This window comes from Oryctolagus cuniculus, chromosome X (genome assembly GCF_051225735.1).
Source record: "Oryctolagus cuniculus isolate XC-2025 breed Fujian yellow rabbit chromosome X, ASM5122573v1, whole genome shotgun sequence".
Classification (NCBI taxonomy): Eukaryota; Metazoa; Chordata; class Mammalia; order Lagomorpha; family Leporidae; genus Oryctolagus; species Oryctolagus cuniculus.
In genome coordinates this window covers 90724325-90751327 of record NC_142888.1, presented here as the reverse complement: position 1 = coordinate 90751327, position 27003 = coordinate 90724325, and the positions used below count along the sequence as shown (strand labels likewise).

At 47.6% G+C, this 27003-nt stretch overlaps 2 protein-coding genes across 11 annotated transcripts; one reads left to right on the top strand and one right to left on the bottom strand.

Moving 5' to 3' along the window:
- Nucleotides 1-13726: 13726 nt before the first annotated feature.
- Nucleotides 13727-16744, bottom strand: ARMCX6 (armadillo repeat containing X-linked 6). Of its 8 annotated transcripts, none has more exons than XR_016228500.1 (4): nucleotides 16499-16744; nucleotides 16103-16172; nucleotides 15667-15964; nucleotides 13727-15372 (listed from the first exon to the last, which is right to left on the bottom strand). XR_016228500.1 is itself a non-coding variant. In XM_089324926.1 (2 exons), the coding sequence occupies exon 2, from the start codon at nucleotides 15225-15227 to the stop codon at nucleotides 14331-14333; it is 897 nt and encodes a 298-aa protein (XP_089181052.1). In that variant the 5' UTR covers nucleotides 15228-15372; nucleotides 15667-15863; the 3' UTR covers nucleotides 13727-14330. The 8 variants fall into 8 exon arrangements, 1 of the variants encoding a protein (XP_089181052.1); XR_016228501.1 differs by having other exon boundaries at nucleotides 16091-16172; nucleotides 16499-16707; XR_016228503.1 differs by having other exon boundaries at nucleotides 15667-15863; nucleotides 16091-16172; nucleotides 16499-16707.
- Nucleotides 16745-21834: 5090 nt separating this feature from the next.
- ARMCX3 (armadillo repeat containing X-linked 3) lies at nucleotides 21835-26562 on the top strand. Of its 3 annotated transcripts, none has more exons than XM_051827453.3 (5): nucleotides 21835-22006; nucleotides 22523-22630; nucleotides 22903-22963; nucleotides 23230-23295; nucleotides 23566-26562. In XM_051827453.3, exon 5 carries the CDS (start codon nucleotides 23712-23714, stop codon nucleotides 24849-24851), a length of 1140 nt encoding a protein of 379 aa, XP_051683413.1. In that variant the 5' UTR covers nucleotides 21835-22006; nucleotides 22523-22630; nucleotides 22903-22963; nucleotides 23230-23295; nucleotides 23566-23711; the 3' UTR covers nucleotides 24852-26562. The 3 variants fall into 3 exon arrangements, with proteins under 3 accessions (XP_051683413.1, XP_051683415.1, XP_069922997.1); XM_051827455.3 differs by having other exon boundaries at nucleotides 21839-22006; nucleotides 22401-22630; XM_070066896.2 differs by having other exon boundaries at nucleotides 21891-22160; nucleotides 22401-22630.
- Nucleotides 26563-27003: the final 441 nt, after the last annotated feature.

Sequence of the window (27003 nt, the reverse complement as noted above, 5' to 3'; positions counted from 1 at the left end):
GTCCGCTCCTGGCTAGTTACAGAGCGCTGGTGTCTGGTGGTTGGGGAGTTAGAAACGTGCCCCCTTTCTTTCTGATAGGCTGGCAGGTACACTGTCCACCACAGGGCTCCGAGCCAAACGCTCACCAGGCTCTTCCTGCAGCTGTATCACCAGTGGCTTGGGCTGCTGCAGTCTGGTCTCACTCTCCAGAGCTGCTGCTGAGGCTCTCGGCTGCTGGGGTCCTGAGTTGTGCGCATCCACACCCTCCACATGGATCCACAGTGTCCCTCTAATTTGCATGGAGTTTCCTCTGGAGTTTTCTCCCTAACTCTTCCCTGAGATTACACTCTCCACATTTTTTTTTAAACTAACTTGCCCTAGACTAGAGCAATAAGCTCCCTTCCTATTCCGACATCTTGGTGCCTTTCTCTGATTCGCATGATGGTTACTAATGACATGCTTACCAAGTCCATTACAGACTTGCAGTTTCCTTTGATACCAGAGGGAAGTGGACGGGCTGAGGTTCAGGCTTCAAAACTGCGGATGGGTTTGTCTGAAAAGCCAGCGCTGGCGGGAGAATGGCTGGGCTTCCACATGCTGTTCCCATTCATGGCCTTCTTAGCCCGCAGTGCAAACCCAGGGCTGCTCCTGCACACCCCTGCCTATTAAATGTCTGTCTCAGGTGCGATGAGACTGGATCCCGCCCCCCTCCACCCACTCAGAGCCCACGAGGTTTGCAGCTGTCAGAGAATCTGCAGTGGGTGCTCCAGAGGCGGCAGCCTTAGCTGGTCACCACATCACTTGGGTGAACGCTGCAGTGGCTTCATCGAGGACCACACTCTCATTGGCCAGGAAGGGCCAGTAGGTACCTCTTGCCCCACCAACTCCCGCAGCTCTGCCCAGCCTGCTTCCTGTCCCTGTGACTCAGGGCTGATGCCCCAGCCCGCCCCCTCCAGGTCAGAGCACACACCACGGTGCAGACATGGAGCCTGCCAGCAGGCTCGCCCCATCTCGAGGCTGCATCTTCAGCAGGGTCCTGCGTGTCACTCTCAAAGCCGTTTCCACCACTACGGCGTCACCTGCAGAGCTGCACAGCCCTTGCCAAGTCATCTCCAGCCTTAGCTCCACAGCTGGCAGGTGGGGTGGGCACTGGCTCCAGTCTCTCTCCCAGGAACCCCTGCTGGGTGTCAGAGGCAGGTGGTCACCAGCCCTGGCTCCAGCACAGCCCGGTGGAGGGCAGCCCCTGCCCGTCCCTGTCCAGGACACATGCTCTGTGCGTGTGCGTGTGCGTGTGCGTGTGCGTGTGCGTGTGCATGTGTGTGTGTGCCTGTCTTCTGTCTGTCTGCTCGCACTCTACTCTTCTCTGCACACTAAGCTCGCCGCCTCCTTTCTACCCTGCAGGCTGCTTTCTGCTCACAGCCTCTGCTCTAGTCCCGCCTTAGACACACCCTCCCCCCTCCCTGATACACAGAGTCTGCTGGACAGCTTCCCGAGCCTTCTGCGACTTCCTTAGAACTGTGACGTCAGTGACCTACCTGGGCTTTACTCTTGGCCAGCTGCCAGCCCAGGATGGGACCGGACTTCTGCTCCCGGGGGGATAAGCAAGGAGCCTGCACCGCTGGTCGAGCGCCCCATTCTCAGGCTACTGTGGGGCGCATGCTGAGATGCGCAGGCACTGTGCCCAGCATGCCACCCTCCGTGGCTTCTTGTGTTTAAGACCCTTCTGTGGCTCAGCCCTTTCCCCCAGGACCCTCTGTCTGACTTGGGGGAGCCTCAGTTCACTGGCTGGCCTAAGGCAGGTGGCGCAGGGCCCGTGGGGAGGGCCACACGGGTGCCTGTGAGCAGCCTTCAGTGCTAGATAGCTTCTTGGGGCGTCTTCCAGCCTACAGGGAGCTCAGGAACACTCAAAGCTTTCCTTATCCCAAGGTTATCAGAAGAGTTCTTAGGGGTCTGATCAGTAACACATGGTTTACATGTATTGAAGTTTCACACTGTACGGCAGAAATATGCTCAATTATTGCATGTTCATCAAAAATGTTTAAAAATATTTAAGGAGATGGAAATGCTAACAGCTCCAATTTGATCCAAATTTGATCATTATACAATTTATATGTATCTTGATTTATCACACTCTACCACTCAAAAATGTCCATTTAATGACTTTAGAATTGTAGCACAGTGGGTTAAGCTGTTTCCTGGGAAGTCAGCATCCCACATGGGTGCCAGTTCAAGTCCCAGCTGCTCCACTTCTGATCCTGCTCCCTGCTAATGTGCCTGGGAAATCAGCGGAAGATAACCCAGGTGCTTGAGCCCTGCCCTCATGTGGGAGAGCCTAAGAAGCTCCTGGCTCCTGGCTTCAGATCAGCTCAGTTCCAACCATTGGTGTCATTTGGGGAGTGAACCAGTGAATGGAAGATCTCTCTTTCTCTGACTTTCAAATAAATAATTTAAAAAAAAAGTACAGTTAAATCTGAACATAGACCTACCTTATGACCCAATCATCCCACTTCAGGGGATTTACCCAAAAGAACAGAAATCAGCATATGAAAGAGTTATCTGTACCCCCATGTTTATTGCAGCTCAGTTCACAATAGCTAAGATATGCAATCAACCCAGATGTCCATCAGCTGAAGACTGGATAAGAAATTATGGTATATGTACACTATAGAATACTACACAGTAGTTAAAAAATGAAATTCTGTCATTTGCAACAAAATGGATGCAACTGGAAACCATTATACTCAGTGAAATAATCCAGTGCCAAAAAGACAAATACCATGTTTTTCCTGATCTGTGGTAACTAAATAGAGTACCCAAAAAGGTAATCTATTGGAGTGAAATTGACACTTTGAGATGTGATGATTTTGAATGGCCCTTGTCTCAGTTGTTGAGGAACAGTGTTTTTGTTTTTTCCTTCATAATATTTGTTGAACTCTTTACTTAGTGTAGGGTTAATTTTATGAGTATAAGGTTAACTGAAAATAGATCTTTGTAAAAATTAAGAATGGGAATAGGAGAGGGAGGAGGAAGAGGGGTGGGATTGTGGGCGGGATGGAAAATAGGGGGGAAAGTATTACTATGTTCCTGAGTCTGTGTATATGAAATACATAAAATTTGTGTTACTTAATACAATTTTTAAAAATTTAAAAGTACAATTAAAGTTTTTTTAAACTTATTTCCTCAGAAGTAATACAAATAAAATATCTTTTTCAGAGTTAACTTTTGTAAAGATTTATTTTACTTATTTGAAAGATAGAGTTACAGAGAGAGGTAGAGCCAGAGAGAGTGGTCTTCCATTCCGCTGGTTCACTCTCCAAATGATTGCAACGGCAAAAGCTGAGCTGATCTGAAGCCAGGAGCCAGGAGCTTCTTCTGCATCTCCCACATGAGTGCAGGGGCCCAAGGACTTGGGCCATCTTCTACTGCTTTCCCAGGCCATAGCAGAGAGCTGGATCAGAAGCGGAGCAGCTGGGACTCGAATCAGTGCCCATATGGGATGCCGCCTCTGCAGGCTGGGGCTTTAACCTGCTGTGTCACAGTGCCGGTCCCCCAGAGTTCTTTATTAATTTATTAGTATTGTGTGTGTGTTTCTTCTTTTCTTAAACATATAGGATGCAGGTGCTGCAAGCTGTGGTTTAACTTGCTGAGCCGCAGCATCAGCCCCATGTGTGTGGTGTGTGTGTGTGTGTGTGTGTGTTTCTGACTCTGTACATGTGGTTTCTTTTTTTATTATTATTTTTTATTTTACAGGTAGATTTATAGACAGTGAGAGAGAGACAGAGAGAAAGGTCTTCCTTCCATTTGTTCACTCCCCTAATGGCCGCTACGGCCGGTGCTGTGCTGATCCGAAGCCAGGAGCCAGGTGCTTCCTCCTGGTCTCCCATGCGGGTGCAGGGACGCAAGCACTTGGGCCATCCTCCGCTGCCCTCCCGGGGCCACAGCAGAGAGCTGGACTGGAAGAGGAGCACCCGGGACTAGAACTTGGGGTGCCGGCGCCACAGGCGGAGGATTAGCCAAGTGAGCCACGGTGCCAGCCAACATGTGGTTTCAAGTAGATTTTCTATTTTAGTTTTCTCTAAATACCCAATTAATAACATTAATGTCATTTATTACAGACCCACCCTTTGTACTTTAATTGAAACTGCATTAACTTTGTGGTTTAAAGTTTGAATAGGCATCCTTGGAATTTTCCCAAGTAGGCACAATCACTTAGACTTTTTTTGTCATTTATGATTTCTACTTCACAAAGACCTTTCATATTTCTTTTGGGGCTTATACCTAAATATTTATCTGTTTTTGTGCATTGATAGTCTTTACTTTTTCCTGCAATGCTACAGTACTTTGAATCCACTGACCTTATTCCCTGTACCATCACCCTGGACATATTTGTATTTTTCTGTTTTGACAACAGCAGTGAAAAAAGTGGACACTCAAGCGCCTTCCCACCGTGAGTTTCAAACTGATGGCAAAGGAAAAAGACGAGGCATTTGGACCTATTGTTCCACCAATGCTCTTTCCCCAGATCTCTACCTAAAGAACTGTTCCCTTATTTCATTGTACTTTCCTCCCCTTTTCCCCAAGTCACCTGGCAATGAAGTAGTCCAAACTAGTTCTTCTGGTTTATTCAATCATGTTCCTTTCATCCCTGGCAAGGTCCCCATTAAGTGTAGCCATCAGCGTTCTATTGTTCTTTGTTCTTGGATGTCTGGCTATGGGATGATCTTGAAGAAAGGAAAGGCAATTTGATGGCTCAAGTTATTACCACAAATAAGCACTCTGAAATAACCATGTCAAGCAATCCCTCTTTGAAGAAATATTTGCATCTCGCAAAGACCAATTGTCAACGTGGAAACCTACATCCAGAATTCTGTGGTTTTTTTTTTCCCTATTCAGATCTTTAAATTGGATATTAGATGAAGTTGGTGACTCTCTCAACTGGGAGTGAGTGTGGGAGTAAAGGAAGTGGTGAGAATGTTGTCACCAGTCTTTTCTCTCCTCATTTTCTAGTCTACCACTTAAGCTGTCCCATATTGGACCTAATACTTTTACAGCGTGTGCATGTGGGTGTCAAAAACCAGTAACCCCAAAGTCTTTAAATTTCTCTCCCTATACTGCAGAGTGGAGCAAAGGAATTCACAGCAAACATAGTTCTTTCCAGTCCTTACAACCAAGCTCAGGCCTACTAAGAGAAAAACTGGTAACATCAAATAAGCTTAAATAACCCTCTACCCAGTGCATTTTTAGTTGAGGTGGCTTTCCATGATTAATTTTCATAGCATTCATCACACTAATTGTATTTCCTGTTTCCTTTGACTGTATTCCCCATTAGATGATAAGCACTATGAACACAGGAATAGTGCCTGTTTTGTTTACTGTTTGATCTCCAGCTACTTGGCACATAAATAGTACTCAGTATCTATTCAATTTGATTGTCCAGTGTTCAAGCTAAAATTCTGTTTCTGAACAGTAGTTCATGCTGCACTACAGATTTTGTAAATAGTTTCAACAGATGTGAATTATGGGGGTTGGTGTTGTGGCACAGTGGGTTAAGCTGCCACCTGCAATGCTGGCATTCCACATGGATGCCAGTTTGAGACCCGTCTACTCCACTTCCAGTCCAGCTCCCTGATAATAGCCTGGGAAAGCAGCAGAAGATGGTCCAAGTGTTTGGGCCCCTGTACCCACACTGGAGACCTGGTTGAAGCTCCTGGCTCTTGGCTTCAGCCTGGCCCAGCCCTGGCCATTGTGATCATTTGGGGGAATGAATGAAAGAACTTGTGTCTCTACCTCTCTCTCTGTAACTCTGACTTTTAAATAAAACCAAATAGATGTGAATTATTTTGTAAAGACAACATTTGTTTTTAAAATGTGTTAAACAGTATTTACAGCTCTTAATTAGCTTAAAAATGCAGATGCCTTAAGAAGACTGCAGTAGGGGCTGATGCTGTGGCGTAGCAGGTAAAGCTGCAGCCTGCAGTGCCGGCATCCCATGTGGGCTCCGGTTCAAATCCCGGCTGCTCCACTTTTGATCCAGTTCTCTGCTATGGCCTGGGAAAGCAGTAGAAGATGGTCCAAGTCCCTGGGCTCCTGCACCCATGTGGGAGACCCGGAAGAAGTCCCTGGCTCCTGGCTTCAGATCAGCCCAGCTCTGGCCATTGCAGCCATTTGGGGAGTGAACCAACAGATGGAAGACCTCATTCTCTGTCTCTCCCTCTCTCTGTCTGTAACTCTGCTTCTCAAATAAGTAAAATCTTTTAAAAAATTTTAGTATTTATCAGTGCAATACATATATTTTATAACAAAGCAATTAGTGTAGAATTCATGATGAAAATAAAGAATTTCTCCCTCTGTGCACTTCCCTAGACTCAATCTGATTCTCTAGAGTGGCAACTTTTCTTAACTTTTCTGATTTTGATGCCTTCTGATACAGTCGGTCTCAGCAGGGGGCACTTTTGCCCCACAAGTGATATTTGTCATAGTTTGCAGACAGTTTTGGTTGGCATAAGTGAAATAACTTGTGTGTAGAGACCAGAGATTCTACAGTGCACAAGATCATCCCTGGCCCAAAGTTTTAATAATTCTAAAGTTGAGAATCCATAGCATTTTGGTTATCTTCAAAACTCCGAAAATACATTTGTACCACTAATGACTTTCTGATATGAAAATAGGACACTATTGCTCATTTATATAACCATCCTTCCTGCCCCTCTCTTATTCCAAGATTGATATTTTAGTTTAATCATACAGTCCACAAATTTTTATGAGCACTGTGTCGTATGTCAGGATGATCCAAAGCATTTGGAATTCAGGAGGGAGTGAGAAAGACAATCCTTTGTATTAGTCCCTTTCCTATAACTCTAGCAAAATACCCAAGGCTGGGTAGCTTAAAAACAAAAGAGGTCTATTTAGCTCACAGTTTTGGAAGCTGAAAGCCCAGTCAGCATTGTGGTTGGTCTGAAGAGGGCACCCTCTGACTGTATCACATCATAGCAGATGAGAGAGAGAGAGAGAGAGAGAGAGAGAGAGAGAGAGAGAAATAACCAGACTTGAGAGAGAGAGAGAGGAGAGAGAGAGAGAGAGAGAGACAAATAACCAGACTTGAGAGAGAGAGAGAGGAGAGAGAGAGAGAGAGAGAGAGAGAGAGAGAGAGAGAAGTAACCAGAATGTGGGAAGGAGCCAAACTTGCTCTTTTCTAAGAAGTCACTCTCTGGAGGACAGCTAGGTTCCCATGAGAACTATCTTAATTTCTTCCGAGCACAGCGTCCTTAGTAAGACCTAACGACGACCTCTCCCTAGGCCCACAACCTCTCACATCTTCACCCTGGGGATCAACTTTCCAGTGAATGAACTCCTGGGAGAGGCACTTAACCATGTCCCAACCACAGCAGCCCTTATTAAGTCTGCTTTCTTGTGGAGGAAGTAGACCATAAAATCAATTAAATAAAGCAGCTGAATTTAACTTTAAATCGATATACAGAAAATTTTATTTTATTTCAGAAACTTCTACCAGTTTACTTTGCCTCTTGTACAATGAGGGTAGCCAGCTCTGCTGTTCTTTCTTCTACCTTTTATCATCTTCTTCTATGTCCTGCATGCTGCCAGCTACACTTTTATTAAGACTCGTGCCTACTTGAAATCTCATTCCCACAAGTACTAGGTGAATCATTTTCTAAAACTATACCAGATGGGTTCAAGTGCTAGGACACTGCATGGCTCGGCAATGAGTGGCATTTAAATCACCATAATCATCTAAATGCTGTTCGGGATTTTTCTGTGTCTAGCGCTGAATACAGGAAGTTCTAATGGGAGGCTCGGTCGTTAAAGAACAGAATGTAAAAGTAAGTGGAACTTGGAGGCGTGAAGTGGAGACCTCAGTACATTTCTTCTATTAGAAGGGCAAACTTTCTTTGATTTCAAAAGTCCATGAAAAAAGTTAATTTTTTTTAAACTCCATGAAGGTACCTCTTGATAATGATATCCCCTCACTAGTGTTTGAATCCCTGATACTTTCACAGCCTAGGCCTGTCTTGGTAGTGTTACATTTATATTCATTTGGTTACTTCAGACTGTTCTGGAAGCCAAGTAGCCATGGTTTTCTTATATATACATATTTTTTTTCTAGTGTGGTAGACCTAGGTACAAGATATAAATCAACTACATCAGTTTGTATTTACCTGAATTCCTCTTACTAACTTGGAAGCGAGTTCTAGCCTGCTCCTTCCTATCTGGCATGGTCTGGTTCCAGGGACACTTGAGATTAGACCGCTATAGTTGCTTTAAAATGGTCTAGGACCCAAGGTCAAGGTTCTTCTGTCACTTATTACATTCAAGACTCAATAAGGGGGCTGACATTGCACCACTGCTTACAATATTGGCATCCCTTGAGGGAGCGCTGATTCCAGTGTGGTTGCTCCCCTTCTGATCCAGCTCCCTACTAATATGCCTAGAAAGCAGTGGAAGATGGCCCAAGTGCTTGGGATCCTGCCACCCATGTGGGAGACCCTGATGGAGTTCTAGGCTCCTGGCTTTGGCCTGGTATTTGGGGAGTTAACCAGCAGATGGAAAATCTCTCTCTCTCTCTCTCTCTCTCTCTCTCTCTCTCTCTCTCTCCCATCTCCCCTAGTCTCTGTCACTCTGCCTTTCAAATAAATAAATAAATCCTTAAAAAATCAAAATTTTAAAAGACTCACTAGGTTTTTTTCCTTGCATTCCATTAAATGATGGACTCCTTCTGTATCTTAATTTACTGAACTTTTGGAACAAGTATGCATTTTTGTTTTGTCTATTGTCTATTGCTGCACAAAAAAGCATTCCAAAACTTAGCAGCTTAAAAAAAGCCATCTTATTTGCCTGTTGTTTTGTGGATCAGCAATTTGTAGTAGGCTTACATGGTCGGTTTTTCTGCTATTCTTGCCTGAGGTCCCTTATGTAGCTACAATCAGCTGGCAGATCAGCTGGGGACTGATTCTTCCTGTAGTTAGGGTTACCATGCACAGTAAAAGGAAATTACAGGATGCCCAGTTAAATATGAATTCACTAAACAATTCGGTTTTTTAAGTATAAGTTATGTCTCATGCCATATTGGGGACTATATGCACTAAAATTTTGTTTTATATTCAGCTGAAATTCAAATATAAATGAGTCCTATATTTGACCTGGCAACCCTGTCTAGAGGTCCTCAGTTGGAACAGTTCATTTTCGTTCTACCTGGTCTCATCCTCCATAGATCAGCCTGAGCAGAAAAAGTGGCAGCTCAGGTCTCTTCTCTGGTCATGTTTGTTTGCTGCGTTTAAACTGCCTGAGTCAGGCTGGAATGGGACAACACAATGGTATGGATACCAGGAGGCATGGTTCATTGAGGGCCATTACTATAGTATTTTCTTAGAGGTTCTTCGGTTAATTTTTCCTTCCTTATTTGCCTTTATCACACTTTCCGGTTTCTGTGACCTCTCAATTCAATGTATCAAGTCCCCTTTTATTGCTGAGTTCACTCCCTACACTAAATCATCTGGCATCCTGCTCCACTTTGGTCTGCTCAGAGTCTGCTGTTTGGCCATCTTCATCATCAAAGTAATCTTGATTGCTTTCCCGAGTTGGGGTCACTATTTCTTGGATTTCAGATTTACCTTCGAACTGCGTGCTAACTCATTGTGTTAGAGCACATGCTTCAATAACTTCCAAAGAGCAAGGTAAAGCTGCCACCTGCTAGCATCCCGTATGGACGCCGGTTCAAGTCCTAGCTGCTCCTCTTCTGATCCAGCTCTCTGCTGTGGCCTGGGAAAGCAGTGGAAGATGGCCCAATTTCTTGGGCCCCTGCACCCACGTGGGAGACCTGGAAGAAGCTCCTGGCTCCTGGCTTCGGATTGGTGCAGCTCTGGCCATTGCGGCCAATTGGGGAGTGAACCATCGGATGGAAGACCTCTCTCTGTCTCTCTCTCTTTCTCTCTCTCTCTCTCTCTGCCTCTCCTTTTCTCTCTGTGTAACTCTGACTTTCAAATAAGTAAATGAATCTTTAAGAAAAAAAGAACAAGGTAAAATATATGCGTACCTTAAGTCCTGAAAACATCTTTATTGTCATCACACCACTGCTTGATTGTATGTTTGGAGATATAACTCAAGAGCAAAACATGTTCTCTAAGGATTTCAGCATCTATACAGTGACATTTAGCATAAAATATTATGAATAACAAATCAGATACCAATATGGTTTGCAAGTGATTTCCTCCTCTGGAAAATTTTTAAGGTCTCCTTTTAATTTTAATTTTAATTTTAATTTTAATATTCTAAAATTTCTTGAGGGTGAGGCTAGGTGAAGATGTTTTTTGTTGAATGTATTGGGCACAGAACATGTCTTTAGTTACAAACACATAATACAGACAAATAATTATAATCAATGTATACATCACCCATAATTAACAAACATTGCAACTTTGCTATATTTGTTTATAATATTTTTCTTAATAGATAAAATTAAGTGACATGTCTTGTTCATATCATATTTTGCTCAAGTCCCTCCCCTGAGGCAATTGATTCTGCAAAATTAATGCACAACTTTCAGTGCCATTTTTATTTTGCTACAAATATATGTATCCAAATAATATGCAATAGTGTTTCACCTGTTCAAAATTATATAAATGGCATTATGCCTTATCTTTCTGTAAACTAATTATTTTACTCTACATTAGGGCTCTGAGAATTGTGTAGTTGATATAGTTAACTCATTTTTGTGGCTTTATAAATTCTATTATACAAATATATGACATTATTTATTTGGAAACCTCCAGCAAACCTCAACCTTACAGTGAAACATCGACCATTCAAATCAGAACCAAGACAAATACACAGTGTGTCCTCAGTACTGATGCGCTGGAGGTCCTCGACACTGCAATGAGATAAGTAAAAGAAGTGATCTATGAATTACTGAATAGGAAGAGGTAAACTGTTATAATTTGCTAACTCTGTCTACTTAAGTCAGAGAGAAAAAAAGAGGTAAAATAATGCAGTTAATAAGTGAGTTCACCAAAAGAGGATGACAATGCTGTATCAATAGCTTTTATACAAAACAATAGGAATTGTTTCTTAATAAATTTATTTGTGAATGGGAAATGCATACATGAGTACAAAATGAAAGAGGCACAAAGGACAGAAAGAGATAATTCATGCTTTTATTACCTTTCCTGTGCAAATCCAATAAACCTGCCCGCGGGGGGGACAAAGCTATGCTTTTCTTTGTGCATCTTTCAAGAGATATTCTGCACTATCTTAGGAAATGTATGATCACATATGCTGACAAATGATGCTACAAAATGTGTATAAAATACTTCTAATAATATACAAAACACATTATCCCGCAACTTGGCTTTGTCCTACACACACAAGAGAACAGTACAAATCTCTAATGGTGCTGAAGTCAGCCGAGTGAGGGCTGCTGAGCTCCCTGTGGGCTGGAAGACGCCCCAAGAAGCTATCTAGCACTGAAGGCTGCTCACAGGCACCCGTGTGGCCCTCCCCATGGGCCCTGCGCCACCTGCCTTAGGCCAGCCAGTGAACTGAGGCTCCCCCAAGTCAGACAGAGGGTCCTGGGGGAAAGGGCTGAGCCACAGAAGGGTCTTAAACACAAGAAGCCACGGAGGGTGGCATGCTGGGCACAGTGCCTGCGCATCTCAGCATGCGCCCCACAGTAGCCTGAGAATGGGGCGCTCGACCAGCGGTGCAGGCTCCTTGCTTATCCCCCCGGGAGCAGAAGTCCGGTCCCATCCTGGGCTGGCAGCTGGCCAAGAGTAAAGCCCAGGTAGGTCACTGACGTCACAGTTCTAAGGAAGTCGCAGAAGGCTCGGGAAGCTGTCCAGCAGACTCTGTGTATCAGGGAGGGGGGAGGGTGTGTCTAAGGCGGGACTAGAGCAGAGGCTGTGAGCAGAAAGCAGCCTGCAGGGTAGAAAGGAGGCGGCGAGCTTAGTGTGCAGAGAAGAGTAGAGTGCGAGCAGACAGACGGAAGACAGGCACACACACACATGCACACGCACACGCACACGCACACGCACACGCACACGCACAGAGCATGTGTCCTGGACAGGGACGGGCAGGGGCTGCCCTCCACCGGGCTGTGCTGGAGCCAGGGCTGGTGACCACCTGCCTCTGACACCCAGCAGGGGTTCCTGGGAGAGAGACTGGAGCCAGTGCCCACCCCACCTGCCAGCTGTGGAGCTAAGGCTGGAGATGACTTGGCAAGGGCTGTGCAGCTCTGCGGGTGACGCCATAGTGGTGGAAACGGCTTTGAGAGTGACACGCAGGACCCTGCTGAAGATGCAGCCTCGAGATGGGGCGAGCCTGCTGGCAGGCTCCATGTCTGCACCGTGGTGTGTGCTCTGACCTGGAGGGGGCGGGCTGGGGCATCAGCCCTGAGTCACAGGGACAGGAAGCAGGCTGGGCAGAGCTGCGGGAGTTGGTGGGGCAGGCAGTACCTAGTGGCACCACCCATCATGGCAGCAGTGAGATGGGGAAGAACAAACCAGGGCCTGCAGTGCACGAAGCACACACAGCTCAGGCTGGGGTGGCGCCTCCCAGGCAGGACAGCTCCCCTCAGACTGTGGCAGGCTCGCACTGACCTCCACGAGGAAGCCCAGGAAGGCTGGCTTGTACTGTTCTGGGAGCGATGCCTCTGTGCTGTTTTCATTCTCCATCACCTCTGTGTTTTGGGTGGGGCGGGGGAGGGGACCCAGTGATCTCCCCAGTGCCCAAACATCTCAGTGTGTTGATGAGGGCCCTGGTGGCAGTGCTCCCAGAATCCAGTGGGACCTGGGCTGGTGACTGGCACCAACCCGAGCAGGCAAGGGGTGAGGGCTAGGACCAAGGCTTCCTCCGGTAGACACAGTGGTGCTTCAGGACGGCAGTGCTAGCAAGTGGGAAGGAGGGCTGTGACTTGAGCCCAGATGGCGCAGTGGAGTCGCTTGGCTGCAGGCGGGCCGGCCTGGGTCAGAGCTGCTCAGGGGATGGGGCAGAACGACTGTTATGTCCTCTCAGAGGCAGGAGTGTGCCAGGGTCTCTAACATCAAGTGCTTGACAGGTGGAGCAGGGCAGACCAAGGGCAACTGGGGAGTGTGCAGGGCCGTGGGGAGAGCATGTGAACTCCCTGGGGACCACGAGCTGGGAAGCAGAACAGCCTCAGCCTTGATACCTGGATCCTAGAGCCAGGAGGTGTCCCTTAGATGGCACTGGCCAAAGAGGCCCCCCCGGGGAAAGTGGTGGCATGCAAGGAAGGCCTCCTGGAACAATGATGGCCCCGCCACACTGGCGCTAGCTCCCAAGACACGGGTGGTCCCATCAACAGCTGTTAGGACCAGGAGGAATTTCTGGGTCCAGCCAAGGAAGGCCCAGCAGGTTTAACCTTGGGGAAGGCGGTTCTTGGTATCCGCAGTCACCGCTAGCCACTTGCAAGCCATGCGAGGTGCAAGGGCCTGGGGAGAGGCAGGGTCCCCATTCCTGGCTGGAGGGTTTCCCAGTGTTGGTCAGGCAAGGGACCTGGCAGGTGCATGGGCAGCTTTGGGTGGTGGATGGTACAAGCAGGAAAGCTGGAACCCACCTGGAACCCAAGCTCGGGAAAGGGAGAAGACGTGAGAAGCCCAGAGAGGAGAGGTGAGTGAAAGTGAGGCGAGGCAAGGCTCTGTGTGGAGAGGAGCAGGTGCAAGGCGTCCTGCATCTTTCTGTTTCTCCTCATGCACACTGCAAGCTCAAAGACCAGGGCCATGGCTTTTTGTTTGTTTGGTTTTTGCCAGTGAAAGCACACAACTTTATTGATGATACACAGATGCAGACTTGGGTGGGGGAGACTGGGGGCAATAAGGTAGCTAGAAGGGCAGTGTACTCTTGGGATGGGCAGGTTCACCATCCCCGAGCTCCTGTAGAAGAGAGAGTCAAGGCAAACCCATTCACCCAAGCGGCAACAAACGCATTTTCAGCTCAAGCTCACGACTGCGTCTGGTCTCTGCAGAGCGGCTCTGCTTAGGCGGCGGCAGCACTCCTGATGCTGGAAGCAGATGTCCTTTATCCACAGCTGGCAACCAAAGTGATCCCTTTAGCACACCAGAGAGCTGCTAGTGAGGAAGCGACTGTGCACATTGCCTGCAGACTGCAAAACCAGGAAGTGACTGCAGGCTCTGTGGAGCCCCCACCTGGCCAATGAGAGTGTGGTCCTCGATGAAGCCACTGCAGCGTTCACCCAAGTGATGTGGTGACCAGCTAAGGCTGCCGCCTCTGGAGCACCCACTGCAGATTCTCTGACAGCTGCAAACCTTGTGGGCTCTGAGTGGGTGGAGGGGAGTGAGATCCAGTCTCATCGTGCCTGAGACGGACATTTAATAGGCAGGGGTGTGCAGGAGCAGCCCTGGGTTTGCACTGCGGGCTAAGAAGGCCATGAATGGGAACAGCATGTGGAAGCCCAGCCATTCTCCCGCCAGCGCTGGCTTTTCAGACAAACCCATCCGCAGTTTCGAAGCCTGAACCTCAGCCCGTCCACTTCCCTCTGGTATCAAAGGAAACTGCAAGTCTGTAATGGACTTGGCAAGCATGTCATTAATAACCGCCACACTTATTAACAAACTGAATCCAGCCTGCTGCAGAAATGCACCACAGCAACGTGACACAGTCTCCCGATACACTTCGGCGATGGACGTCTTAATCTGGCCCTGACTTTGAATGCTGGCATGGGAGCTTCCCAGGGCACACAAAGCCTGCTCCCTGAAGGTGCGCTGGGGAGTGGGTATCAGGTTTCCAGCCCTTGAGAGGCTGGCCAAATGACTATTGATACCGTGGCTAAGGGCAAAGCCAGCATCCTGGCGCTCCGTCAGTCCCTGAATGAACGGACACGTGTAGTGGCGAAGACTACAACTGACATGTTTACAGCTCTGAGCACTCCAGGTATTTTTATGTTCATAGGGGAAAGGCCGTTGTTTTGTTGGGTGTGCTCTGCTGGCCTTGCCCCCACCTGAGGGTCTGTCCTCAGTGCCACCTGGGGCCCCGGGTTCAGTCCATTCCCCATCCTCACTCCAAGGCCGAGCCATAGTCGTGAAATCAAACCAAATCTCGGGCTCTTCCTCATCCGGGTCCTGATCATCATCCCATTCCTCTTCCTCCTCCTCCTCTGAGTTGTCACTCTCATTTCTTCCTATGGTCAATTTGTAAACACAGTAGCAGGCACCAGCCCCAATCATCAATCCTGCGGCCATCCAACCCACTTCCCGGGCCCGTCCCATGCTCAGGTCCGTGCCAGCCTCAGGGCAGGACAGGAGAGTGCTTTGGCTCCACCTGATTGAAGAGGACTTAAGACCAGAATGTGTAACGTACGAGGGTAGCAGTCTTCAGCCTCTGCCAGGCTCCTGTAGCTCTCTTGAGAAGAATCTATGGGCAAAAAAGAGGATTAGGGTTTTGGACTGTGCCTGGTTATATGGTTCACCAGAGAGACTGGGTGGAGTGTTACTTTGGGGGAAAGGTGGATTATTAGGAAATTATTATTATTATTATTTTTGGTTCTGCGTTCCCCAATCTATCCTCAGGATCCACAATTTCTTTTTCAGGTTCCCAGCGATGGGACTGCCTTAAGGGTGACAGCGAGATTGGAACCCTCAGGTAGACTTTCCCTTCACCTCACAAACCTCCACCCTCAAAGATCCCTGAGCAGTTTCTCCCACCAACCTCTACCGAAGTCAGGCCAATGCCTTCTGTCCTCGCCTTCTGTTGTCAGTGTTTCCTCCACAGCGATATGGGGACAGAGTCTGGCAGAAGGACAAATGCAAAGACAGGTAGGCAGCAACGGAGAACTGAAAGTGTAGTGGATGGATGAGCACTGAGGCCGTTTAAGTCCCAATATCCGCTCTTGTGAATCTGAGGTCCTTGAGTTGAAAATATTTCTCACTGACTTTCCCAATGCGAGCTTCCCCCGCCGCGCTGGTCGTCCGCCATTTCCCCAGCAAAGGCCGCCACACCCCTTTCCCTGCACCGAAACGGGAGGGGGTGTGGAGAAAGAAGGGGCCAGGAGAGGGCGACTCGGACCCGGCCCGCATAGATCCCAGTCCCCCTTCCCCCACCACCTTCAGTCAAAGTCCCGAGCTAAGCCCACCTTCACACCGACCTGCACGGTTCCCACCGAAGCAGTTTGCTCCTTCTCTCGCCGCGATCTACAGGCCAACAGACCTATACACCTGCAAACGCAAAGGGGCCCGAGGGGCACACGGTGCTTGGTGGACGGATCAGTACCTGGGACGTGACGCCCCGATTGTAGAACCTTTCTTTCCTAGGAGTCTCGGGAACCGCCATTCACTGCCCTTACCCCCACCTGAAGCCCGCCACTTCTCTCTACTAAAAAGGAGCGCGGGGTGGGGTGGGGGTGGGGGACGCTATTTAGAAAGTACACGAGAAAGGAACACAGCTCCGATCCGCCCGAACTTGGATCCGCAGCGCTCAGGGCCCTCTCCCACCCCACCCCACCCCACCCCCACTTCCCATCAGCGCTCACCCTCGCACCTACCCGCGCGGTCCGGGGCTCCTTTCCTTCTCCCTTTACCCGCCTGCAGAGTAATAGGGGGCTGGTACCCAGACAGAGGCGACTAGCTGGACTTCTGCTCGAGGCGGCTCTTGGTCACGTGACGGACACGTCACCAGTGAGCTCTGGCCCCCAATCTCCACTCCCACAAGCAGTGCGGCAGGCGCCCGCCAGCCCTGTACCTCCCCCCAGCACGCTGGGCCCTGCCACCCTTTCCCCCATGACAATACCAGAAAGTAGGAGGGGCCGTGTTTCGCTGGTGATTGAACTCGACTTTTTCTCATTACAGCAAATCGCAGCATCTTTTCCTACGTCTACTCCTCGCTTACACTTCTTGGGGAATTCTCATCCTTTTCTGGGTTCCGAAACTCCTGCACCCCCTTCGTTAATTTCTGCAGCTTTCACATTCAATCTCTGCACCAAAATTCGAGGGTCGGAGAGCAGAAAAGAAAGTCTAGGTAGCAGTGAGATTTTTGTTCATACCTTTGTTATATGTATGGTCTCTTTTGTTCTTTCTTTTTGTTGATTCTAGCTGCATTATTTTGTAATCAGAATATACAATAAAACTATTTGCACTGCGAAAAAAATAAAATTTCTTCTAAGAAATGTGTAATGTTACAAAGATTTTCCATCTACTAAGGAAGCCTCATTGATTTGTTGAAGTGAATTGGTACCACATTGAAAATATTTTCTTGTGCCTGAACAGGAAATAGCAGCTTTAAATAGCATATTAAAATTAAAATTTTAAAACATGTTCTTACAAACAAAACCGGTATGCTTTCAACATGATTTATAAACTGATGGCTAGATAAATGAATGTGTAGTGGGAAAGTGGATGTTCTAATTGTGACCATTTTAGATAACCCCAGTCCCTTTCCTCCTCCTGGCTCAACTCATAGAATTAGGTATTAGAGGACAGAGCCCTTCTTAGAAGACTGCTGGATGGCTTCCACTCTTGCTTCAAAGGACAGACATCGTGCAGATCCCAACTACAGATGAAACTTGCATATTCACAGAATTTCACAAATTACTGACCTCACAGATCACTCTGCTTTCCAGTCGAAGGACATTATTTAAAATCTTGTCTGCAGCTTCATGATGCGACCTATAAGTCACCCAGAAATTAGAGGATTTCCTGTTATCTCATGGAGGAAAGTGACACTTCCTAGAGGGGTTGTTCATTCCATGATGACACGGGATGGGGGAGGGGGAGGCACTCACCCCAGTGTCTGCCCTCCCTGCCCTGTGTCAGCCAGGCGGTGGGGAGTGCTCAGCACTTCCTTGCAGACGGTGCTGAGGGTCTGGGGGTGACCGGGCGTCCTACAACATCCCTGACGTCCGCGCCACTTTCTCTTCACCAGTGGGAGGACGAGGGCCCGGACCCCAAGCAGTGGCCAGGAGAAAGGGACCTTTTCATCTCATGCCTTTGGTTACAGCTGCACGGCACCGGCCGGCTGTACAAGCCCCTCCGAAGAATGCCCAGAACTCAGCGCCAAAGTATGCAGAAGTCAGTCCCCAGACATCCACCTGTCCCCGCGGGGAAGTCAGACTCTAAATATAGCCCCTCCAGGCAGCCTCCTTCTCAGAACACTGAAATGTGACACCCCAGCTGGAGGGCCCCTGAGAGGAGCCCCCCGCTGTGTGGAGGTGGCCCCTTCCGTGCCTGGCTGGTGAATATTCAGAACCCGAGAACCTGGCACAGCTTTCTGGGCTTGCCCACATGTGTATGGTCCACATCCCCAAACACATCATACATCCCAGCCTGCTACAGATCTACCTCATTTTTCTTACCATCAGCCCTGTATGCTGTTCTTTTCGTGGCCCTTTATTTCCTGATTTTAGACAAATGAATTCTGTTCATGAAGCCTGACTCCCAGACCGCTCAGATTCAACTGTCTCTCGTTCAGTTTGGGCTGTTAGGTACTTACACTTTGGTTCCTATGTGAAGACACACATTAGGAAAAACTAAGGAGTATGGAAAGCTTGCCAGAGACAGATGCTTTGGTGTCCTAGACATGGGTGCTTCGAAAACACAGATTTGTTTGCAGCACACTTAGCCAGACTTCAAGGATGCTCCCATCTCTCTTCACTGCTGTAAAATACTTCCCCCTTCGATCTACCCTCCAATTCTTTCCATGTATACCCCCTGACCACCATTCTCTCAGTTTGTCAGGGCTTTCTGGATTCCAATCCTCCCTCTCCAAAGGTTTTTAAGTCTCCTGGGCGTTACAATTCAGTTATTTCGCCTTTTTGTCACTCTGACCCACCATTCCTACCATGGAACCTGAGGAGAATTTAAAAGCTGCTTAGTTCTTCATCATACATCCACCAGCGAAGAAGAAGTCTGGCACTTATTTAAGGACATGTTACATGCCTGACATCCATTCTCAAAAGTGAAAAAGGAAAATGTTTAAGCAAGTCTCAGGCAGCCTGTTAAAAGTTCCTGAGTCTGCTAAAGACTATGTGAAGCCGCTGCTGAAAGGAACCTCTTGGTTTAAAACAGTTTAAGTTGGGGCCAGCTCTGTGGTGTAGTGGGTAAAGCCACTGCCTGCAGTGCCGGCATCCCATACAGGCGCCAGTTCAAGTCTGGGCTGCTCTACTTCCGATTCAGATCTCTGCTGTGGCCTGGGAAAACAGTGGAAGATGGCCCAAGTCCTTGGGCCCCTGCACCCACGTGGGAGACCTGGAAGAAGCTCCTGGCTCCTGGCTCCTGGCTCCTGGCTCCTGGCTTCAGATCCGCCATTTGGGGAGTGAACCAGCGGATGGAAGACCTCTGTGTCTGCCTCTCTGTAACTCTGCCTTTCAAATAAATAAATAAATCTTTAAAAAAAAAAAACCAGCTTAAGTCACATGTGATATGCGACTTATATAGCATTCAGAAACAGAAAGCATCGACAGATGGTAACACTAATGGGATTGTGGCAGGTGAAAAAATAAAATATAGAAAATTGTTATCATGAAAAGATATATTATTTTTGTATTTTGTGTGTGTGTGTGTGTGTGTGTAATTGTCTTGTTAAGGCTGTTGGGTTGCAAACAGCAGAAAGGAAACCTGCTTAGTGCAGGCAGGGAATGTTGAAGACTAGGAGCAGCTCAAAGGGGTCTAGGTAGGGAGACTTGACGGTCTTTTCAGGAGGCTGTCAGTCCACTGATTTTCAGGGATTTATTTCTGATCAAAATTCAAATTTTCTTGAGAGAGCTTTTGATTGGTCTGCTTGGATGCACAATGCCCAGCCTATTGCTGGGAAAATCGCAGGTTATGGAAAATGTAAATGCACTTTCTTTCTTTTCTCAGGAAGTAATGGAAACTGTTTCAGATGTTTTACTTTGGATACTGAGCCCGTACGCAGCTGTAACCGAGGTTCTGGGGGCCTATGCGCCACAGCATGCCAGTGTAGTTTCCACAGGCGCTGAGCGTTACAAAGGCACCCTGATGAAATGGGGATACTCAAGGTAGTCCTTGGAGCCAAGGCCACCTGGCTTCCCTGACAAGATTCCATAAGGCTGCATCCGTATTGGGGGTCTCATCCTCAGTCTCGCGTGATCTAACCTTGATTTTGTTTGTACACTGAAAGCAGATGGCTCTCTGAAGGAGAGAGTCCTGTTCATAGAGACTTAGACGTAAATCTGGTCATGGGTCTGAACGCTCAAACCCGTGGGTCTCTGCATTCTCTCTCTTTAAGTAGGGCACTGGGGGAAGCTAAGTCTCCACAGGAGCAACAACTGAATCATTTACCCCGAGAAATACAACTGTCAGCGGGGCTGGGGTTTCCTGTCAGTCTTCCCTGTCCATTCTCTCCCCCACAGACAAGGGAGCCGCAACTTCGGGACGTTGCTTGGTGAACTTGGGACAAGAGCAGAGCCATTTGTTCCCCCGGAGAAGTGGCTTTCAGTGCAGGAAGCCTGAAGTGCTCTTATGCATCACGGGCATGCCTCTACCAGGGAAGGCAGAAGGTTCGCTCAGCTCAGCCCGTGTGCCCCATCTCCTCTGCACAGTGTCTGGGTGGGCAGTCTGAACACTTTCCTCTCACTCTCCTTTTCGTATATTCCTCTGCTTGAATAGGCCCCTTCATTGCACATGCCTTTTGTTCAAACACAGAATTGTAGTGTGTGTTTGGTTTCTGTTCACTAAATTTCAATCATGTTCTCGTACTGCCTCCCAGAAGTGACACCAATGTGAATTTTCCTGGATGCTTGCCTGTTCCCAAACTCCCCCATCTCTTGGGTGACTCCCATAGTGCCCGTGGATTTTAAGTCATACTCAGAACTGTTAGGGAATATCTCACTGAAGAGCTCAGGTTCAGAAAAACTATTTTACTCTTTTATTTATCGTGTTGTTTTTGCATTGCGTATTAGTTATAAGTTGTTCGTTTGTAAGCAACTGAAGCCAAATGTGCTTAATTTAAACAGTGAGGGATACAATTATTTTATTCCTTTTCTTACTTTAGAAAATTTACATACTAGATGGCAGGTGAATTGTGGCATTAGTCAAACCATGCCCAGTTCAGTTAAGTCCATCCTGGTCCTAACTATTCCTCTAACACCTATTTCATTTACAGAGAATATTCTCTATTTGTACCCAAGTATATTTGTTCACATCTTTGGTAGATCGCTCAGTCAGTATGCGTGCCTTTCTATCGCATAGATTTCTAGCGCATAGATTTCTGCTCGCTCTTTTCTGTGTCACCGACTCCAGAGGTCTCAGCGCCTGCTTCAGGGTCCTGTGATGTGCTAGGCCCCAGAAGACACGAGGACTGCTCTGAGTGAAGTGTTTAGCATTCTCTGCCAAGTGAGACTATGTGGGACTTTTGAAGGCCGCCATCCAACATCACTCCCCCACCTCCACGCCTGTTTTTTTCCTAAAATGAAAATAGCTTTTTAGGATTTTTTTTCTCATAAAAAGAAGGCTGGCTGGAGGTAGAGAAACGCCAAACAAAAATAACAAAAAAGTAGTAAGAAAGTGAAAAAAACACACTCTCATTCCGGGTTTCCTTTTCTGATTGCTTGTTCGTTTCAGATGTGGAACTAGATTTCAGAGGAAATGGTAGACATTAATAGCTGCCAGGAGGGGAGGTGGAGGGAGACGCTGCTGTCCCAGGAGCCTTAGGGAAGGGAGAGGCGATTTTTCAAGAAAGTACAAGTGGCCGGCAGCCCCAGGGGAAGATGCTGTCCCTTTCTGGTAATCCAAGGAAGGGAAACACAACCACAGGCAGATGGGATTATCAAGAAGAAAGAGTAACAGGGCCTAGTGTGGGGGAGGGAAGGGAGGGGGGCGGGCCCTCTTCTGCCGCACTGCTGGTGGGAGGAGAAATTGGGGACCCGAGTTGGTGGATGACGTAGCTGTCACGTGACCCAGAGCTGACGTGTGCAGAAGTCCTTCTTGTCCTGGTCGTTGTTCCCGTCTGAGTACCAGCTTCCCCATTGCCTTGAGGGCGGGCGGGCCTGCGGCAGAGGGAAGGAGGAGGAGAAGGAAATTGTCCCGGATCCCTGCAGGTCAGTGACTGGGAGATTCCATACAGAGCGGGTGACCGAGGGCGTAGGGCGGAGACCGTCGCGAGTCCGGAGGCGCCTCCGTCGTCTCTCCTGCTCGCTGCCCACTTTCCAAGGCATACGTCCCGCCCGCAGCTTATTTCGATGCTGCGGAACGGTGAGCAGGGGGTTGTTTGGGGAGGAGCCCAGAGAAATCCGGAGAGGGGAATCTGCCGGGAGCCGAGGCCCGCAATCGGGAAAGGGAGCTGTGTGGCCTGGGTGTTGCCTCCGGTCTATCAGGACGGTGCCGGCGGGGAAAGGCTGCACATGGGGGTGCGGCAGGGGTGGTGGGGTACAACGTGACGTGTCAGCAGAACCCGGAGAGGGGTAACAGGGGTGGGAAACCCTTGGCAACCAGGCCTCCGGATTAGGAAGGAGTTTCGTGTTCTGGGGAGTGGTCCGTCCACCAAACACGCAGTAGCTGCTGTGTCCCGTCTTTCTGCCCGTGGCTGCGGCTTCCTGACCTGGTTCTGCGTCTAGAGGGTCCGAGCCTCTGCCCGGGGACCAGGCTTTTCTTAGGTTGCGGCACAACGCCAGGCAAGAGGAGAGGAAGGAAATTAACCCGGATCGGTGAAGGTCGATTTGAGGGTAAGATCTAGGGACCCTAGGAGGGCTGGGAGTGGGGGGTGGGAGAAGCTAGAGAAGGGAATAATCTAGGTTGAGCTCTGAGTGTGAGTGTGTTTCTCGCACTCCACAGACTGTGGAGAAATGGCGTGCGGTGTGTGTGTGTGTGTGTGTGTGTGTTGTGTGTGCGTGGGGGGGGGTCGGATGACAGCAGGGAAACCTATCAGAGAGTTTGTTCATAATCCTCCTCTCTCAACAGCACTTAGTCCCTATGTTTTCGATCTGTCATCCTGCAGGTCTGCTGTAGCAGGTGGCACCGCTTGAAGCAAGGGAGGAAGTTTCTGTGGATCAGAAGAGGTCGGTGTAGGCTGGGGGCTGCCTGGGGTGGGGGAGGGGTTGGCAATCAGCCGCCCTTTGCACAGGTTCACCCAATCCTACTGATTTTCCTTACGTCCCTCCCATTTCAGGTTAGGGAGGGGGCAAGCATGTGCAGTGTTTTGGATGGCGCAGTGATGTTAAAAAAAAAAAAATCCGACAACCTGGGTGCTGAATCAGGCAAGCGACAGATTTACAGTCAGAATCCATCATGCCCTCTGTTCTCACTGGCTCCGTTCTCTCTGCAGATCGGAGAGATTGCTGGGTGTGGCACACCTCCAGGGAAGGGCGAGCCAAGTGCCTGTCTTGAGGAGGTTAGTGCGAGGGTGCTGTTTCCTGGGAATGTCTTAGATCGAGGGGACTGATGCTCCAGCAGAGGCTGTGGCCCACATTGCCTGCATCTCAGCTCAGGGTGGGAATGGGCTGGGCCTGGGTAGGGAGAGGTTGAAATGAAAGGAATAGAGATTTGGCAACCATCTGCATTTCCTCCCCCAGCATTCACCTGCTCTTCTCCCAGCCCTCCCTGCATGGGGCAACGCAAACAGAAGAGAAACTCAAACTCTGTTTCCTTCCTTCACCACCAGGTCTCCCTCCAGAATAGGCCATTGTGACCTTGAAGTGGCTGAAGACCCTCACCCTCCACAGGCCTGCACCCAGGCCCACAGCCCTCTCCCCCCACCCTGAGTGACTACCCTATTTGTTGGTCCCTGCTATCGCCAGGGACGATTGCATGGGCTACGCCAGGAAAGTAGGCTGGGTGACTGCAGGCCTAGTGATTGGAGCTGGTGCCTGCTATTGCATTTATAGACTGACCCGGGGAAGAAAACAGAACAAGGAGAAGATGGCTGAGGGGGGGCCCGGGGATGTCGATGATGCTGGGGACTGTATGGGGGCCAGGTACAATGACTGGTCCGACGATGATGATGACAGCAATGAGAGCAAGAGCATAGTGTGGTATCCACCCTGGGCCCGGATTGGGACTGAGGCTGGGACCAGAGCTAGGGCCAGAGCAAGGGCCAGGGCCACCCGAGCGCGGCGCGCTGTCCAGAAACGGGCCTCCCCTAATTCAGATGATACCATTCTGTCCCCCCAAGAGCTACAGAAAGTTCTTTGCTTGGTTGAGATGTCTGAAAAGCCTTACATTCTTGAGGCGGCTTTAATTGCTCTGGGTAACAATGCGGCTTATGCATTTAACAGAGATATTATTCGTGATTTGGGTGGTCTCCCCATTGTTGCCAAGATCCTCAATACTCGGGACCCCATAGTTAAGGAAAAGGCTTTGATTGTCCTGAACAACTTGAGTGTGAATACTGAAAATCAGCGCAGGCTTAAGATATACATGAATCAAGTGTGTGACGACACAGTCACTTCTCGCTTGAACTCCTCTGTGCAGCTGGCTGGCCTAAGGTTGCTTACAAATATGACTGTTACTAACGAATATCAGCACATGCTTGCTAATTCCATTTCAGACTTCGTTCGTTTGTTCTCAGCGGGAAATGAAGAAACCAAACTGCAGGTTTTGAAACTCCTTCTGAATTTGGCTGAAAATCCAGCCATGGCTAGAGACCTTTTCAGGGCCCAAGTACCATCTTCACTGGGCTCCCTCTTTAATAAGAAGGAGAACAAAGAGATTATTCTGAAACTTCTGATCATATTTGAGAATATCATTGACAATTTTAAATGGGATGAAAATGAGCTTACTCAGAATCAGTTTGGGGATGGTTCACTTTTTGTCTTTTTAAAAGAATTTCAGGTGTGTGCTGATAAGGTTCTGGGGATAGAAAGTCACCATGATTTTTTGGTGAAGGTAAAAGTTGGAAAATTCATGGCTAAACTGACTGAGCATATGTTCCCAAAGGGTCAGGAATAACTTCTGGATTTTGTAGTTTGGAAGCAACACACATTGTAAACTATTCCTTTTCTCCACCTTGTTTATATGGTAAAGGAATCCTTTCGGCTGTCAATTTGGAATAACGAATATCATACTGTATTGTCAATGCTGACATCTAACCTAGTTGGACTTCAGGTTTTAGCTGGATGAATGAATATCACTACTTGTTCTGAAAACATGTTTGTTGCTTTTTACTTCGCAGCCTAGATTGCAATATTTTTACTATTTCCTCTGCATAAGTGACAGTGAACCAATTCGTCATTAAGTAAGCTCCCTTCTGTCATTTGCATTGGTGTATCATTAATAAAGTTGTGTGTTAATGTTGGAATGACAAAAAGAATGAAAGAAGAAAGAAACTCGCCTTGTCCTTCGGTTGATAATCTAGTTGGAGAGGTAAGAAACATAGCAAAACGAAAGATAGCCTAGGCTATCTAGATCCATAATCTTCACTGTCGGAGGTGCGTCCTCAGAGCACAGAGCAGGCACAGGCTGTTGTGTAATACACTGCCTGGAGGAGGCAGCCATTGCAGATGAGTCCTGAGGGGGTAGGGTGGCTGGGCATTCCGCAAGACAGGAGTGAGGGAGGAATGGTATGAGAAAGGCATTGAGGTAGGAACCTTCTTCCTATGACAGTCAGCTTTGAATGGAGATTGTGTAAGAGTAAATGCATTGGGAAAACTGGGAGAAAACTAGTTGTGGAGGGCTGTTTGACTATCATCCCATTGAACACCAAAAGCCGCTAAGTGTTTTTGGCCAGAAAATAATTGGGAGCCATATAAAAGTTCCCACTTTCCCCTCAATACTCCACAGTGTCAATGAGAGTGTGGCAAAATGTGCCCTCTTAAACCCTGGTGGTGGCTATTTGGCACTACATATCATAAGCCTTAAAATATGTGAACACATTGTCCTGAGCAGTAATTGAATAATTGACCAAAGATGGCATGTCTGAGGCTGTTCATCCTGGCCCTGTCTCACGTAGTAAAAATTGGAAACTACTTCAGTGTCTAGCACACTGGATTGGTTGAATCAGTTTAAGGAATGTTCACACAGTAGGCTATGGTAAATATGGCGGTGAAAATCTATATTGCCAGGAAAGATATCCATCATGCAATGTTAAGTGAGAAAGATAGGCTAGTTAATACTGTTCATAGAGGAGTCCAGGTTTTGAAAATAATAAAACAGGTTTAAAAGACACCAAAAACTCTGGAATTAAAAACACCAAAATAGTAGCAGTAGGTATCTGGGTGAAAAGATAATGACTGATCTTAACTTTTTTTTACTTTTTATTCATCTATGTGTTCTTACTATCTGAAATGAATATATTATCTAAAAGGAAATTTTTGTAAAATGAAAATATTGAGAATGAAGCAGATTGATTGGAGCATAAACTGAGTGGAAAAATATTTAGATTAAAAAAGAGGTGAGTTGAAGTTTTCCTCCTTGAAATGATAGATGAGTGGTGGAGGCTTCTTATAAGGGTTATTGTGAGGACTACATGAGATAATATACACAAGGTACTGACCATGTGCTGACACATAGCAGTCAATCAAGAAAGTGAGCAGTTTTAAGTACCTAGAATGCAGGATTGATAGTTTGTTGGCTGAACTTTGTTTTGCTGGGGGCATTCTGCCATGTTTTGGTGTCATTTAATAAATAATAATAACAATAAAGGTTAACATTTATTAAGTGACTGCTTTGTAGAGTTTTTTCATTTATACAAGGCAGCTGTTAAAATAATTTCTCAAAGGAATGGAGTTTTTTTTCTTTTTGGAGGACTTACACTGTTTCCTCAGAAATGATCTCACCCACCTCCATAGTATATTCCTTGTTGGTTTGGGATGTTATCTTGATTGTGTATGAGGCCAGGAAAGGGTAAAACTCTCTGTGCAGTTATGACCTGGTTTTAGCCCCACGTTTCCATATTGTTCCCCTATTCCAGTGTTGTCTTGGGAGGAACAGGGATTGGTTGGTTTAAAGTTGTTGGGTTTGGTGAAGGAAAAAAGAATGAACATTTTGTTTGCTTCTATTGTGAAGTGAGAGAAAAGGGGGGAGATGTATCCATTTAAAATAAATTGAGTTTGAGGTACCCTATTGTTATTTTTAAAGAGATGTCTTTTTTTGGAATGCAGAA